The 13,762-nt window shown below is 38.6% G+C and overlaps 1 protein-coding gene across 5 annotated transcripts in view; it reads left to right on the top strand.

Moving 5' to 3' along the window:
- The window catches only part of LOC119840926 (splicing factor 3B subunit 1), a 40,362-nt gene that overhangs the window by 2,082 nt on the left and 24,518 nt on the right, over positions 1–13,762 (top strand). For all 5 annotated transcript variants that reach the window (XM_038367709.2, XM_043505524.1, XM_043505525.1 and 2 more), the window contains exons 2-3: positions 11,820–11,986; positions 13,348–13,449. In XM_038367709.2, the coding sequence (XP_038223637.1) occupies positions 11,820–11,986; positions 13,348–13,449 (269 nt within the window). The remainder of the gene's footprint in view (positions 1–11,819; positions 11,987–13,347; positions 13,450–13,762) is intronic.

The raw sequence follows: 13,762 nt of genomic DNA, 5'->3' as shown, positions 1-13,762 counted from the left end.
CCTTGGTCTAATTTCAGTTATTGGGTGTAGTGTATGGAAGCTGGGGTGATGTTGGTGGCCTATGAATGTACAGGATGTCAGACTGAATAATCTGGTGGTCCCTTTTGGCCTTCAACTCTATGGCTGTGTGGCCATGTCTACACTACGGGGACTGTAGCAGCATGGTTACAGTGCTGTAGCCATGCCAGCATAGGTCCATAGTGTAGATGCAGTGTACAGTGGCAGAAGGTGGTTTTCTGTCACTGTAGGAATGCCACCTGTCTGCTGTGGGTTTGGTCATCATAGGTACAGCACTCAGAGTTGTGGATTGTTCAAACCCCTGAGTATCATAGAAAGAAAAGGAGGACTTGTGGCACCTTAGAGACTAACAAATTTATTTGAGCATAAGCTTTCGTGAGCTACAGCTCACTTCATCGGATGCATTCAGTAGAAAATACAGTGGGGAGATTTATATACATAGAGAACATGAAACAATGGGTGTTACCGTACACACTGTAACCAGAGTGATCACTTAAGGTGAGCTATTTCCAGCAGGAGGCGGGGTGGGGGGAGGGAACCTTTTGTATTGATAATCAGGGTGGGCTATTTCCAGCAGTTGACAAGGAAGTCTGAGGAACAGTGGGAGGGGGAATAAACATGGGGAAATAGTTTTACTTCATGTAATGACCCATCCACTCCCAGTCTGTATTCAAGCCTAAGTTAATGGTGTCCAGTTAACAAATTAATTCCAATTCAGCAGTCTCCGTTGGAGTCTGTTTTTGAAGTTTTTTTGTTGAAGAATTGCCACTTTTAGGTCTGTAAATCCAATGACCAGAGAGATTTGAAGTGTTCTCCAACTGGTTTTTGAATGTTATAATTCTTGACGTCTGATTTGTGTCCATTTATTCTTTTACGTAGAGACTGTCCAGTTTGACCAACGTACATGGCAGAGGGGCATTGCTGGCACATGATGGCATATATCACATTGGTAGATGCGCAGGTGAACGAGCCTCTGATAGTGTGGCTGATGTGATTAGGCCCTATGATGGTGTCCCCTGAATAGATACGTGGACAGAGTTGGCAACGGGCTTTGTTGCAAGGATAGATTCCTGGGTTAGTGGTTCTGTTGTTGTGTGGTGGGTGGTTGCTGGTGAGTATTTGCTTCAGGTTGGGGGGCTGTCTGTAAGCAAGGACTGGCCTGTTTCCCAAGATCTGTGAGAGTGATGGGTCGTCCTTCAGGATAGGTTGTAGATCCTTGATGATGCGTTGGAGAGTTTTAGTTGGGGGCTGAAGGTGATGGCTAGTGGCGTTCTGTTATTTTCTTTGTTGGGCCTGTCCTGTAGTAGGTGACTTCTGGGTACTCTTCTCTCTCTGTCAATCTGTTTCTTCACTTCAGCAGGTGGGTATTGTAGTTGTAAGAATGCTTGATAGAGAACTTGTAGGTGTTTGTCTCTGTCTGAGGGGTTGGAGCAAATGCGGTTGTACCGTAGAGCTTGGCTGTAGACAATGGATCATGTGGTATGGTCTGGATGAAAGCTGGAGGCATGTAGGTATAACCTGAAGCAAATACTCACCAGCAACCACACACCACACAACAGAACCACTAACCCAGGAACCTATCCTTGCAGCAAAGCCCGTTGCCAACTGTGTCCACATATCTATTCAGGGACACCATTGTAGGGCCTAATCAAATCAGCCACACTATCAGAGGCTCATTCACCTGCACCTCTACTAATGTAATATATGCCATCATGTGCCAGCAGTGCCCCTCTGCTATGTACATTGGTCAAACTGGACAGTCTCTACGTAAAAGAATAAATGGACACAAATCAGACATCAAGAATTATAAATTCAAAAACCAGTTGGAGAACACTTCAGTCTCTCCAGTCACTCGATCACAGACCTGAGGGTGGCTATTCTTCAACAAAAAAAACCTTCAAAAACAGACTCCAAGGAGAGACTGCTGAATTGGAATTAATTTGCAAACTGGACTCCATTAAATTAGGCTTGAATAAAGACTGGGAGTGGATGGGTCATTACACGAAGTAAAACTATTTCCCCATGTTTATTCCCCCCCACCCACTGTTCCTCAGATGTTCTGGTCAACTGCTGGAAATGGCCCACCTTGATTATCACTACAAAAGATCCCTCTTCCCCTCCCCCTCCCCCCGCTGGTAATAGCTCACCTTAAGTGATCACTCTGGTTACAGTGTGTATGATAACACCCATTGTTTCATGTTCTCTATGTATATAAATCTCACCACTGTATCTTCCACTGAATGCACCCGATGAAGTGAGCTGTAGCTCACGAAAGCTTATGCTCAAATAAATTTGTTAGTCTCTAAGGTGCCACAAGTACTCCTTTTCTTTTTGTGAATACAAACTAACATGGCTGCTACTCTGAAACCTGAGTACAATAGGTGTGTCAACCTAAATTTTAAGTATAGATAAGGCCTATCGTTGTGCAGAGAATCTGAGTATTCTGTGGGTTGCCAGGGATACTGAGTTTCTTCAGTGTCTTGTCTGTGCTACCAGACTTCATAACCATAATTTACCAAAAATGGTAACAATACAAATATAAATTCCAGTCTTACAAACATGCATATGCTTAATTTAACCATCTTCATAATCCATTGGCTTTAAAGGGACTATGGACTAAGCATGAGCATCTTTGCGGTATTGGTTAGTTTAACTGCCAAGGTGTTAGCCTTGGATCACAAATGAAATGAATTTTTGTTTCATACTAGTTCTCATAGTATATTGTCAACAAGAATAACAACCATATTTGTGTTTTGGAAATACTTCTTTGGTAGCATATTCAGTGTTACTACTGCAGAGTGTTGTAAGATATAGCTAAATCTTCCAAGAAGGATGTCTGAGAAAAAATATGTCCTAAAGCAATTTTCCAGGGATCAGAACAGAGAGATTAACAGCTTCAAATTCTTATTGTCAACTGGATAATTTAAAGGGAAGCTGTCGGGTATAATTTTGCTTATTTGAGCACCTAAAAGTGATTCGCTAGAAACAAAAGTGAAACTGAATAATTATGCTCAATGTCCAGACTAAGGCTTTGTCTACACTATGGACCTTATAGCAGCTGTACCACTAAGTAATTAAACTACCCCCAAATGAGCGGCATTAGCTGTGTTGGCAGCGTTTGTTTGTTTTTTTGTTCTCTTTTTTCAACCTTGACCAAGAAAAGTTTTACAGACAAGTAGTAGTGTAGACGAAGCCTAACTGAAGTAGACAAAAAGTAAACAGAGTGAATTGGGAAAAGTAAATTAAATTAAAAATATTTCTTTAATATAATACATTAATACAAGGCCAGATTCTTATACCTTTTCTCACATTGAATAGTACCTTGCGCCACAAGCAGTCAATTGAAGTAAATGGAGCTGTTTGTGGTGTAAGGTATTACCAGTGTGAATTAGGTTATCACATTCTGGTGTATGTGGGGGGAAAAAATGCTTTTTCTAAAGTATTTTTAACTTGAAGATCTCAGTTGTGTTTGTAAAGACTCAATGCTCAATACCTGTTTTTCTAGCTAAATCATACTCATGATGCTATGCTTTATTTAAATACCATGGTTTATAAAAGTTACAAAATAGGGTGAAATGCAGAAAAGGAAGAATTAATACTTTCTTGCTGTCAGATATTATCATTTTCTTTTTCAATATTAAAAGCAAAGAAAGAATTGGAATGCAGTTTTCTTTTGAGAAAAGGATAGTTCCTCTTCAGACTTAAATTAACAATTCTATATATTTATATTAAGGTCCAGATCAGTAAGGCACTTAAGCAAATGTTTAGCTGAATCAGGCCTGAGATGATGATGATTTAATTTTGTCAGAATTTTTCAGGATAAACAGGAAAGTCACCAAGCTCATTAACTGCCATTAAAAAAGCCTTTTAACTGATCTTAAACTGAAGTCTTTGGTGCCTAACATAGTACTTTTTAAATTTGCAATCATGCTACCTGTCTTTGATTTTCTACCCTAAGCAGGGTTGTGTCTGATAAGGAGTTGGATGAGTGATCTCTACAAAAAACACTTGCTGTAGCTTGCCTCTGTGGTGTTGACTGATTTTTTCCTTTTAAAGGGGTGTCTTCACTGGACTGGACTGCCACAAAACTTTCACTCTTGCTACAACATGTTCAGTTCTATTGGTAGTAGGACTGATAAGGCTTCAGAGGGTTGTTTTAAGCACTGTCACACAAACTGATCTACACAACATAGTCCTTAAGACGTGACAGATATTTGATGTCTTAGCTATTTGAATGCTATCTTGGGGTAACTGAACCACTGGTAATGATAAGAAATTTTTGCAGCATGTTCCTGTTGAAAACAACCAGTTGTGTGGGTACACAAGGAATGCAGAATTGGGGCTTAAATCAATGCTGACCTTACACTAAGAGGCACTGTGGTGTTTTAGTTACTGTCCTTTTGAAAAGAGATAAAGTACTAGTCTGCTGTGAAAAATATCATAAAAGTGGCATGGTGAGGTTCCATAGTCATTGTATCTTAATGATTCCATATCAGATTTGCTCAGTTTACAATTAAAATCCATTTTTCTATCCAAGCAGCCCTGAAAACTGCACCTGAGCCCTCAGACTGGGTTCTTTAATTCTCACACATGATAACCAGTTATAAGGATTTGTCAGATCAAATTATTTCCTCAGTTGCATATGTACAAAACATTCCCTCATAATACCTACCATAATTTGACCTGCGGTGTTTTTTAATTATTAGTGACAGTGTGTGAGAGGAAAGGAACCCCATTTTGATTTCAGATCTGATTTTGAGTTTGTAGAGCTGACAGATACAATTAAAAAAATGTTTTTTTCTAAATTAAGCCATTTTTATGTGGAATCAGTGACCCACTATAAACCTGAAATTCTAAAAGGCCATTTTCAGAGACACTTCAAAGTTAGCTTGGTTTGACTCTGTTTCTATGTGGCCCAAGATTTCAAGATTTTGAAATAAGTTTTGAAAAACTTATTTTAAATAGCTTTTAATGAAAATAAAGTTTTAGACAGCAGGCTGGGTCACAAACCATGTAAAATTTTAAAAACTAAACAGTTTTAATTTAGTTTTAAAAATTTTACATGAATTGTGAGCCAGCATGGTGTCTAATGCAAGATAACTGGAAAATAAAACTGACAAATCCATTCATCCTGGAAAGTAGAAATGAAATGAAGAGTAATAAAGAACACAAATAGTGAAAGGTTTTAAAAAAATCCTTTCAGTTTTAATTATCCTAAGATGATATACTATATGACAGTGCTGCTTAAAAATTGAGCATTAGACCACTTGTGGTCATTACAAATGTTTATGGGATTTCTGCAAGTGTGGGGTATAAATCCAGTCTTCTGGTCAAGTATTGGGTTGCGTAATTGTTTGGCCTGCTGAAATTGCCTCCTCCAGTTTTGATAGGATAATGTCTTAAAATATCTCTCTGTTGAAATGAAGTACCATAGGAGTGCAAATACAGCAAGAAGTTTTGTGGGAATTTCTGTCCTCTTCGCTGATGAATCCATATCTTTGCTATCACTTTGACATATTTTGAGTAATTGTAATATTAAATTATAATTGCAAGTTTAATTCTTGGTGTGGCATTTAAAGTGGCAGGAGCACACTATAATCCCATTTACAATTATAGCCTCTAATGGTTCTAGGGGCAAATAGTTCCTTATTTTTTTGTTTTCTGGTTTGTTTGGGAATATAATGGAGTTGCACATTTGAGTCTTCTGGAGATATTGAATGTCTGGCACTGTTATAGTTTTATTATCACTCTAATTGATTTAGGGCCTGATCCTGCTTACATTGAAGACAGTGGCAAAGCTCCCTAAAAACCAAATGTCTTTTACATTTTTTTTTTTTTAAAGCTTGGCAAACAATGAAATATTGATAGATTTCAGTCACAGCTAAGGTGGTTTTATTTGTGGCTGTCTCCCTTTTTGTCCTCAAACAGAATTACGAACAGAAAAAATGTCTCTGAGATGCATTTTATTCCACCCCAGCCACAATTCACTGACCGAGAACTCTGTTAATGCATAGTTAAGGGTCCTAGAGGTTTCTAGTGTCCTTCCCAAAAACTGAGTTCAGCAAAATCTAGATTTCTGACAGCCAAGAAATATTGTTAGGGTAAACACTGCCGCGCCCTTAACTCTGCTGTCCTGGATCTACAGTAGCCACTGGAAGTTATCTTCATGCACTCAAGCTGTATTTACTGTGTTAGATGGATTACTTGAAGCAGCTTGGCAGAGCTGTGTGATTTTTGTTTGGGGGGCCATGCTTGAGTCCTTGACCCTCATTTGTGATCAAAGGAAAGATGAGCATGTGTGCCTTGAGAGATCCAGTATGCTTAATTTCACAAATCAAGACAATGATTTAAATCACCAAGTGCAAAGCGTCAACTTACATAATTGATTTTAGTCTACTTTTCAATTTTTTAACTTGCTTTCTAAAGAAAGGTGCCTTCTCATTGGTTGATCTAACCATTAAAATGGGTTGATTTACTACTAAATAGAACCTTTGCACTAGATTTGGTACAGTACATCGGTTTGCTACTAGGAGGGTACATTATGACTATATAGATATTTATTTAAGTAAATATATAGCTCTATATCTTCAGATTCTTTTTAATTTTATATTTTTAGTATGTTAAATGGTGAATTATATATTAACTTTTTTCTCATGGTTTGTGTCAACCTGCATTAGGATGGTAACTGGAATTAAATATGCAAAACAGCATATAAAATCTATTTTTAATAAACAACAAACAAATAACAAAACAACCTTAAATGTTTTGGATACTAAAACTTCTCTTGTCAAAACATGTTTCACGTTCACAATTCAATAATAATGTTAGGCCTTAACATATTTTGTATTTAATTTCAGATTTTATTTTTAAACAGGTTTATTTAAAAAAAGAAAACTTACTATAATTTAAATAACAATCAGAAGATTTCATTGAATAATTTTTTAATTTTTTAAACAAAATTATCAACTTTTATACTCCTTGATAGGTTTTCAGAATCAGGACCCAAGAACTTCTTGCCCTGGGGATTGTCAGCAGTTAGGTGAGAGATTTGAGCATGGTCAGTGGGTTTGATGAAGGGCAAGTGAAAGTATAGTTTTAGATGTCAATTTATCTTTCTAGATGCATAAAAGGTGAAGGGGTTGTAAAATTTAAGAAATGTGTGTTCTGTGCGATAGGCTAAGTGTTTGAGTGTAGGGCAAGTGTTGGTAGTGCCTGTTCATTACACTGGAAAGGTAGAGTGTCAGTATATATGTGATTACTGTGTTGGGCCATCAGTCAGAGGGCAGAGTTAAAATTGCATGGACATGTACCATATCTCTGTATTTCCTGCTTTCCAGAAGTTTGAGATTGCTGAACTTGAATTGCTGGAATGGCGTGAGATACCACTGGGCAACCTTAGCTCTGTGTTAGCAAAGTCCTTTGTGAGTGAATTTCTGAGGGTGGGTTTTTTTAAAAACCAGAAAAATGTTGTTGGTAGGAGTTAGTGGTCGTTTAGGCAGTTGTAATGTAAATGTGAAGTTGAAATGGTACTGCTGCCAGGTAATAATACCTAGCTCTTATGTAGCACTTTCCATGAGTTGATCTCAAAGAAATTTACCAAGGAGAAAAATATCATGTTCTCCATTGCACAGATGGGGAAAGTGAGGCCCAGAGCAGTGAGGTGAGTTGGCCAAGGTGAGCCAGCATGCTAGTGGCAGAAATGGGAATAGAACCCAGACTTTCTGAGTTCCAGTCCATTGTTCACCCCATAGGCCACCTGGTTGCTATGTGATTCCTAAGTGCCCCACCCCCCATATATTTTGTTATAGTGGAGTGGGATCATGGTTGGAATGCACGGCAATGGGGCCAGTGAGAGAAATCTGACATGGTTTATGTCTTAAAAAAAAACTTGATGGTTTTATTACATGCTAGTTACTTCAACTGTGTGAAAGAAGACTGGTGTGTTTCCCTCCTTCCCGGCAACGTAGATCCCACCCCTGCCATTTCTAGCTTATCCTCCCTTTCCTGTCCCATTAAGCCATTCACGGGCCAGGTGTGCACAAATAACATTGGTAGAATCTGTGAACCTTAATACAAGCTGTGTTTTTCAGATGGATTGTATCTCAGGAACCTCTTGTTCAAATGACCCCAAATTTGGATAACTAAGCCAAATTTCATGAATAAGCATGTGTATTTTAGAACACTTAGAATAATCACCCTTTAAACAGAAAAGTCTTCTCAATCTTAACAGCTGGAGAGGTGGTGCTCCACTATAATAGGTTATTAAATTAATCATCATCGATTGCTTTGCTGTATCCAGTTTTCCAGCACAAAATAATCAAGAAAAGAATAGGAGGCTTTGAGAAGTGTGAAGTAGTCCATTGATCTCAGTGTTTTAGTACTCAGGAGAGCACCCCATGGAGATGAATGCAGCCTGAAACAGTAGCTCTGAGAGGTGTGAACATTTGAGGCCTTGTCTACACTACAAATTATGTCAATCTATATTACAACAGCATACAGCTGCTGCAGTAATTAAATTGCTTTTGCATGTCCACACTATGCTCCTTGTGTCTAGGGTAACCAGATGGCCCTATATTAGGGGCTTTGTCTTTTTTACGCACTTATATCCCTCGCTCTCCTGCCCCAGAAAAAAGTGTCCCAGTTTTTCACACTTGCCATCTTGTCACCCTACTGTGTCAGCGGTGCATGTCCTCACTAGCACCACTTGCATCGATGCAGAGAGCAGTGTCCATAGGTAGCAATCCCACTGTGCAGCATGCCACCATCTAGTGCAGGGTGTTCTGGGAGGGTTTTGCAATGCCTGATGGGACCCAACAAGTCACACGGGGTGACTGGGAACATGATTTCAGCATCTCATAATGCAGTGTTCTTCATCCCATAATGTTTTGTGCCTCTTTTTAAAATTTCCGCAAACCTGCACGTCCCTTCTCACTGTCTGCCATGTGTGTCAGAAATATGGATCCTGCACAGGTCTACTGTTGTGATGAGCGTTGCAAGCATGGGGCACCTGATCTTGCAGTATTTGCAAAGCAACCAGAGGAGGTGCGGGGAACATGACAATTCCTTGGAGGCTAGATTTCTGTGGGACGTAGAAAGAAACAATTCAAAGTTATTGGTGGTATTCATGGAACAGCTGCAGATGGTGGAGCGCAGGTTGTGGACCCAGTAAATGAGCACCGACTGTTGGGTTTGCACTGTCATGCAGGTTTTGGATAAGGACAGTGAAAGTCCAGCACAGTGACACCAAAATGAGATCTCCACTGACAGAGGAGGAGCAAGTGGTGATTGCTCTGTGGGAACTTGCAATGCCTGATTGCTACCAAACAATCAAAGGACTGTGACTCTGGGCAATATGCAGAACATTGTGGTTTTGCAGCAGTAGGGTTCCCAAAATGCGGTGGAGTGATAGGGAAGTGCATGCCATCTATTTTGTCCCCAAACCACATTGCCACAGAGTTCATCAACAGAAAGGACTACTTTTCTGTGGTAATGCAAGCATTAGTGGATCACTGGGGACACTTCACCAGCATCAGTGTGGGCTGATCAGAGAGAGTGCATGACGTACGCACCTTTAAGAACACAGGTTCTGGTCAGAAAGCTGCAAGCAGAGACTTTCTTTCCAGACTGGAAGATTATCATTGGGGATGTTGAAATGCCAATAGTGATTTTGGGAGACCCAACTTACCCCTTACTCCCATGACTCAGCCTTCAACAGTAGGAGTGCTTCAATTACAGGCTCAGCAGATGCAGAATGACAGATGAATGTACCTTTGGCTGTTTGAAAGGTTGCTGGTGCTATTTGTTTTCACTGAGTTTCAGTCTTGTGAGTAAAATCCCAATAGTTATAGCTGCCTGCTGTGTCCTTCATAATATCTATGAAGCAAAGGGGGGAACGTTTCTGCTGGGGGGGAGGGGAGAGGAGACATGAAGGTAGAATGGCTGTCTCCTGATTTTGAGCAGCTAGATACCAGAGCAGTCAGAAGAGCTCAAGCTAGAGCTATTCGGCGCACAGAGGCTTTGGCTATGTCTACACTACCGCAGCACACAACTGCAGCTACCTGTCTTTGGTTGAGTTACCGCAGGGGGTCAATGGGAGATTTTTCTCCCCTTGACTTACCTTTCTCTTCTAGTCAGGGGTACAGTACAGGGCTTGACTGGAGAGCGATCTGCAGTCGATTTGATGGGCCTTTACTAGACTCACTAAATCAACCACCAGTAAATCGATCTCAAAGTGTTGATCCCCATGGTAGTGTAGACCTGCCCTTTTGAAAGACCATTTCATTAATGAGCTCCAGTAATGTGTGCTGCTGTAGTGCACTCTGCCTGGCATTGCTCTTTTGCACCCTGGTATGAACCATGTAATGAGTGCTGTGTGTATGTGTAGTAATATAACATTGTAAATGCACCTATTACTATTGTCTGTGAATGATGGCAGCCCTAGCAGCATATGTTGTGAACTAATAAAGATGAACTAAGTTTCCAAAAATACTCTTATTCCATACCCATGCAGACAGACATATTTATAGCTGAATAAAGACTAATAAATGATAGGAAACGGGTAGTGAGTGTCTTTCACTAGCTAAGATAAATGTCGAACAGTTGAGGCCATTTTAGGCATGATCCGAACTTTGGTTTAATCCTTAGGTCTGCTCAAAAAAGTTGATAGAATATGTCAACCTTAAGAACAGACTTGGGCATGGGTTTAGGGTAACTGAACCAAATTTGGGGGGGTTCCTGAGATATAGCGTATCCCATCTGTGATACAACAAATTGCAAGGTATGCAGATTTTAGAGCATTTAGAAGAGTTTACCTTTAGACAGAAGGATCTTACCTCATGAATAATTATAGTGGGACTATAGTTAACTTTACATGTGGAATCCAGTTTGAATTATCTGAGTTGAATCATTTATTAGAAGGGTTCTAACTACATTAAGCAATTCAAGAAATTTTTGTATGAATATATTACATGGATTGAGGAATAGGATTAGTTTCTGCTGTTCAAATTTAAATGAGCTTGCAAAATAAATATGGAAAATAATTTTCCCCAAAATATTTAGCAGAACAAAAAAAATAATGTTAACACTAGTTGTTTTAAAAAAATAAGATTTTGTCACAGATATTTTTTAGTAAAAGTCATGGACAAAAAAAGAAAAAATTAATGGAAGCCGTGACCTGTCCATGTCTGTTACTAAAAATATCCATGACAAAATGGGGATCTATGTGTTTCCACACCACCTGCAACAGGCAGATGTGCAGGGGCTAGGAGCTGCCTGTAGCAGGCAGCTGCACAAGGGCTAGAAGCCGCCTGCAGCTCTGGGGGGCCCCATCCCCCCTGCAGCCAGGAGCTGCAGGGTTCCCCCACTGCCCTGGGAGCTTGGGGGGTACCCTGCGGCAGCCCAGGAGCTGTGGGGTACCCCACCACCCGCAGCAGCTTGGAGTTCTGGGGCCATTTCTGGGACAGGAGTACCCTATAGCTCCTCTGTGACTAACTAGTAGCCTTAGTTATAAATAAATATGAGCTATATCCTTTACGTCACAGTATATGAAGTAGAACTATTTCAATTTCAGCAAAAATATTTTGCAGTACATTTAGATATTGTTCTAATATAACTGTGTGCATGAGAGATGCTATTATAAGGGGATCGCTTTGGAGTAGAGATAAAAAAAATCAGTCTTTTCTGTGTAATGTTCTATATTATTTGCTAGATTTTTCTCAAATGTCTCACCACTTATCATGCTTGTAAACTTTACTTTGACAACAAACTAGATAAGAATACTAAAATTGATTATTTCTTCCTAGATATTGAAGCACAGATTCGAGAAATTCAAGGAAAAAAGGCTGCCCTTGATGAAGCTCAGGGAGTAGGCCTTGATTCCACAGGATACTATGATCAAGAGATTTATGGTGGCAGTGACAGCAGGTTTGCTGGATATGTGACTTCTATTGCAGCAACTGAACTAGAAGATGTAAGTGAAACATATTCTTTGATTTAGAGAAAGCAGTCAAAATAATTCAGATCTTACTTTCGCTTCTCTGAGTATTTTTTAAATTCGTAAAATAAAAAATCTAGCAGATTGAAAATTTAAATCTTAAAATTTCAAACTAAGTACAATTAAAAAATTTAATTTACGTAGATTCTAAAAGTAAAAAGAGAGAAAAGAAAAGGGATTGTCTTTTTGCTGGTATTTAACTCCTCTCCTCAATGTCCTTAAATAAAAGATTGTCAAAATATTAATTCCCAGTGTTTACAAAGTTTAGGCAAATATTTTAAGTCTTAACCAAAATTCTAGTTGTGTGAATAGTCACAAAATACCCATTAACTCCTCTGACTATAAAGAAGTAGACCATAAAGTTGAATAACCCAGGTATACTCTTTAAAAGAATATATGGTGTAGGGGGAAAAGTAAACAAAACAAAACAAAAATTAAGCTGACACTTGTAATTCAAAAGTTGGTTACATAGTAGGTATTTTGATAGTTGCTTACTTGTTTTTTTTTTTTTGTCAAGTGCTATTAGTTGTCATTAGAAGAGATCAAAGGCTGCATTTAAAACACAGACCTCCTAATGAAAGGGATAAAGTCAATTTAATAACTGTTATGCATATATTTCTGTTCAAATGGCTTACTATTAAATAAGTATTAAAAGTATTACTAAAACTGGCAATTGAACTGTAGCAGGGAATGTCTGTACTGAATATAGTTAGATTACTATATGTGCAGTATATATATTGTAGGTACTTTCCACATGAGAATTTCTAATATTTTGTTTAGACTTCTGTTTGTGATTCAATAGCTATTATTGAGTTGGCAGTTTCTTTATAAGTTTCTGATTCCTTCCCGCCCCTACCCCCATGTTTTCCATCAGAATTCCCTCCTGAAATTTTGTCATTCACATAGTCATTTTCTTTACAAAATTTCAGATTGAATTACTTTACTAGGGATTGTGAAGAGTGGAAATTCTTTTTATTAGGTATATTGCATGTCTCTGGCATCCTACATTTCCAACAATGGTTGTTGGAGATCATCTGGTACTTCTGTTTAACAAGTATAGACAGTTTACTTCACGCTTGGCATCATGTGGTAGAACACATGATGCCTGCACCTCGGCAAGCTATATTTTAATAATGTAGATACAATCATCTGCTCAGCAGTTCATTTTTTGGAGTAAAACTGTACCTTTTGTGAGCAGGGGGATAAAGTATAGAGTAAATGTAGCTGGTTCTATTTCGATACAATATAGAAATTTGTAGCTATAAAATGTAAATCTTGCAACAGGCAGTTTTAAAATAAACAATACATTTATCTTTCTGAAAATTTTGTTTTGATAGGATGATGATGACTACTCCTCTACAAGTTTGCTTGGTCAGAAGAAGCCAGGGTACCATGCTCCAGTGGCATTACTTAATGACATACCACAGTCAACTGAACAGGTGAATTTTCTTAAATTTATGAGTACAGAGGAAAGTTGTTCTAGGTTTTTTGTGTGAGTGTTTTTGGTTTTTAGTAAAACATTTTACAATGTATTACCTTAAAGTGGCTCCTGTAGCTTTTATGTTCCATATTTTTAAGACTTTAAAAGCCATTTGGAAAAATACATTAGTTCTTAGACTATGAAACTGGCAGTTTTATGAACGACAGCTCTGGCACAACATTGGTTAAAAGGCTGATTACTAAAAACAATCTTTATAAGGAGGAGAAAAAACTAGAGTTAAGTGAAAGAGCAATTAATTTAAAGCATGGTAA

This window comes from Dermochelys coriacea, chromosome 11, assembly GCF_009764565.3.
Source record: "Dermochelys coriacea isolate rDerCor1 chromosome 11, rDerCor1.pri.v4, whole genome shotgun sequence".
NCBI classification, from domain to species: Eukaryota; Metazoa; Chordata; order Testudines; family Dermochelyidae; genus Dermochelys; species Dermochelys coriacea.
This window is presented reverse-complemented; position numbering and strand designations above follow the sequence as displayed.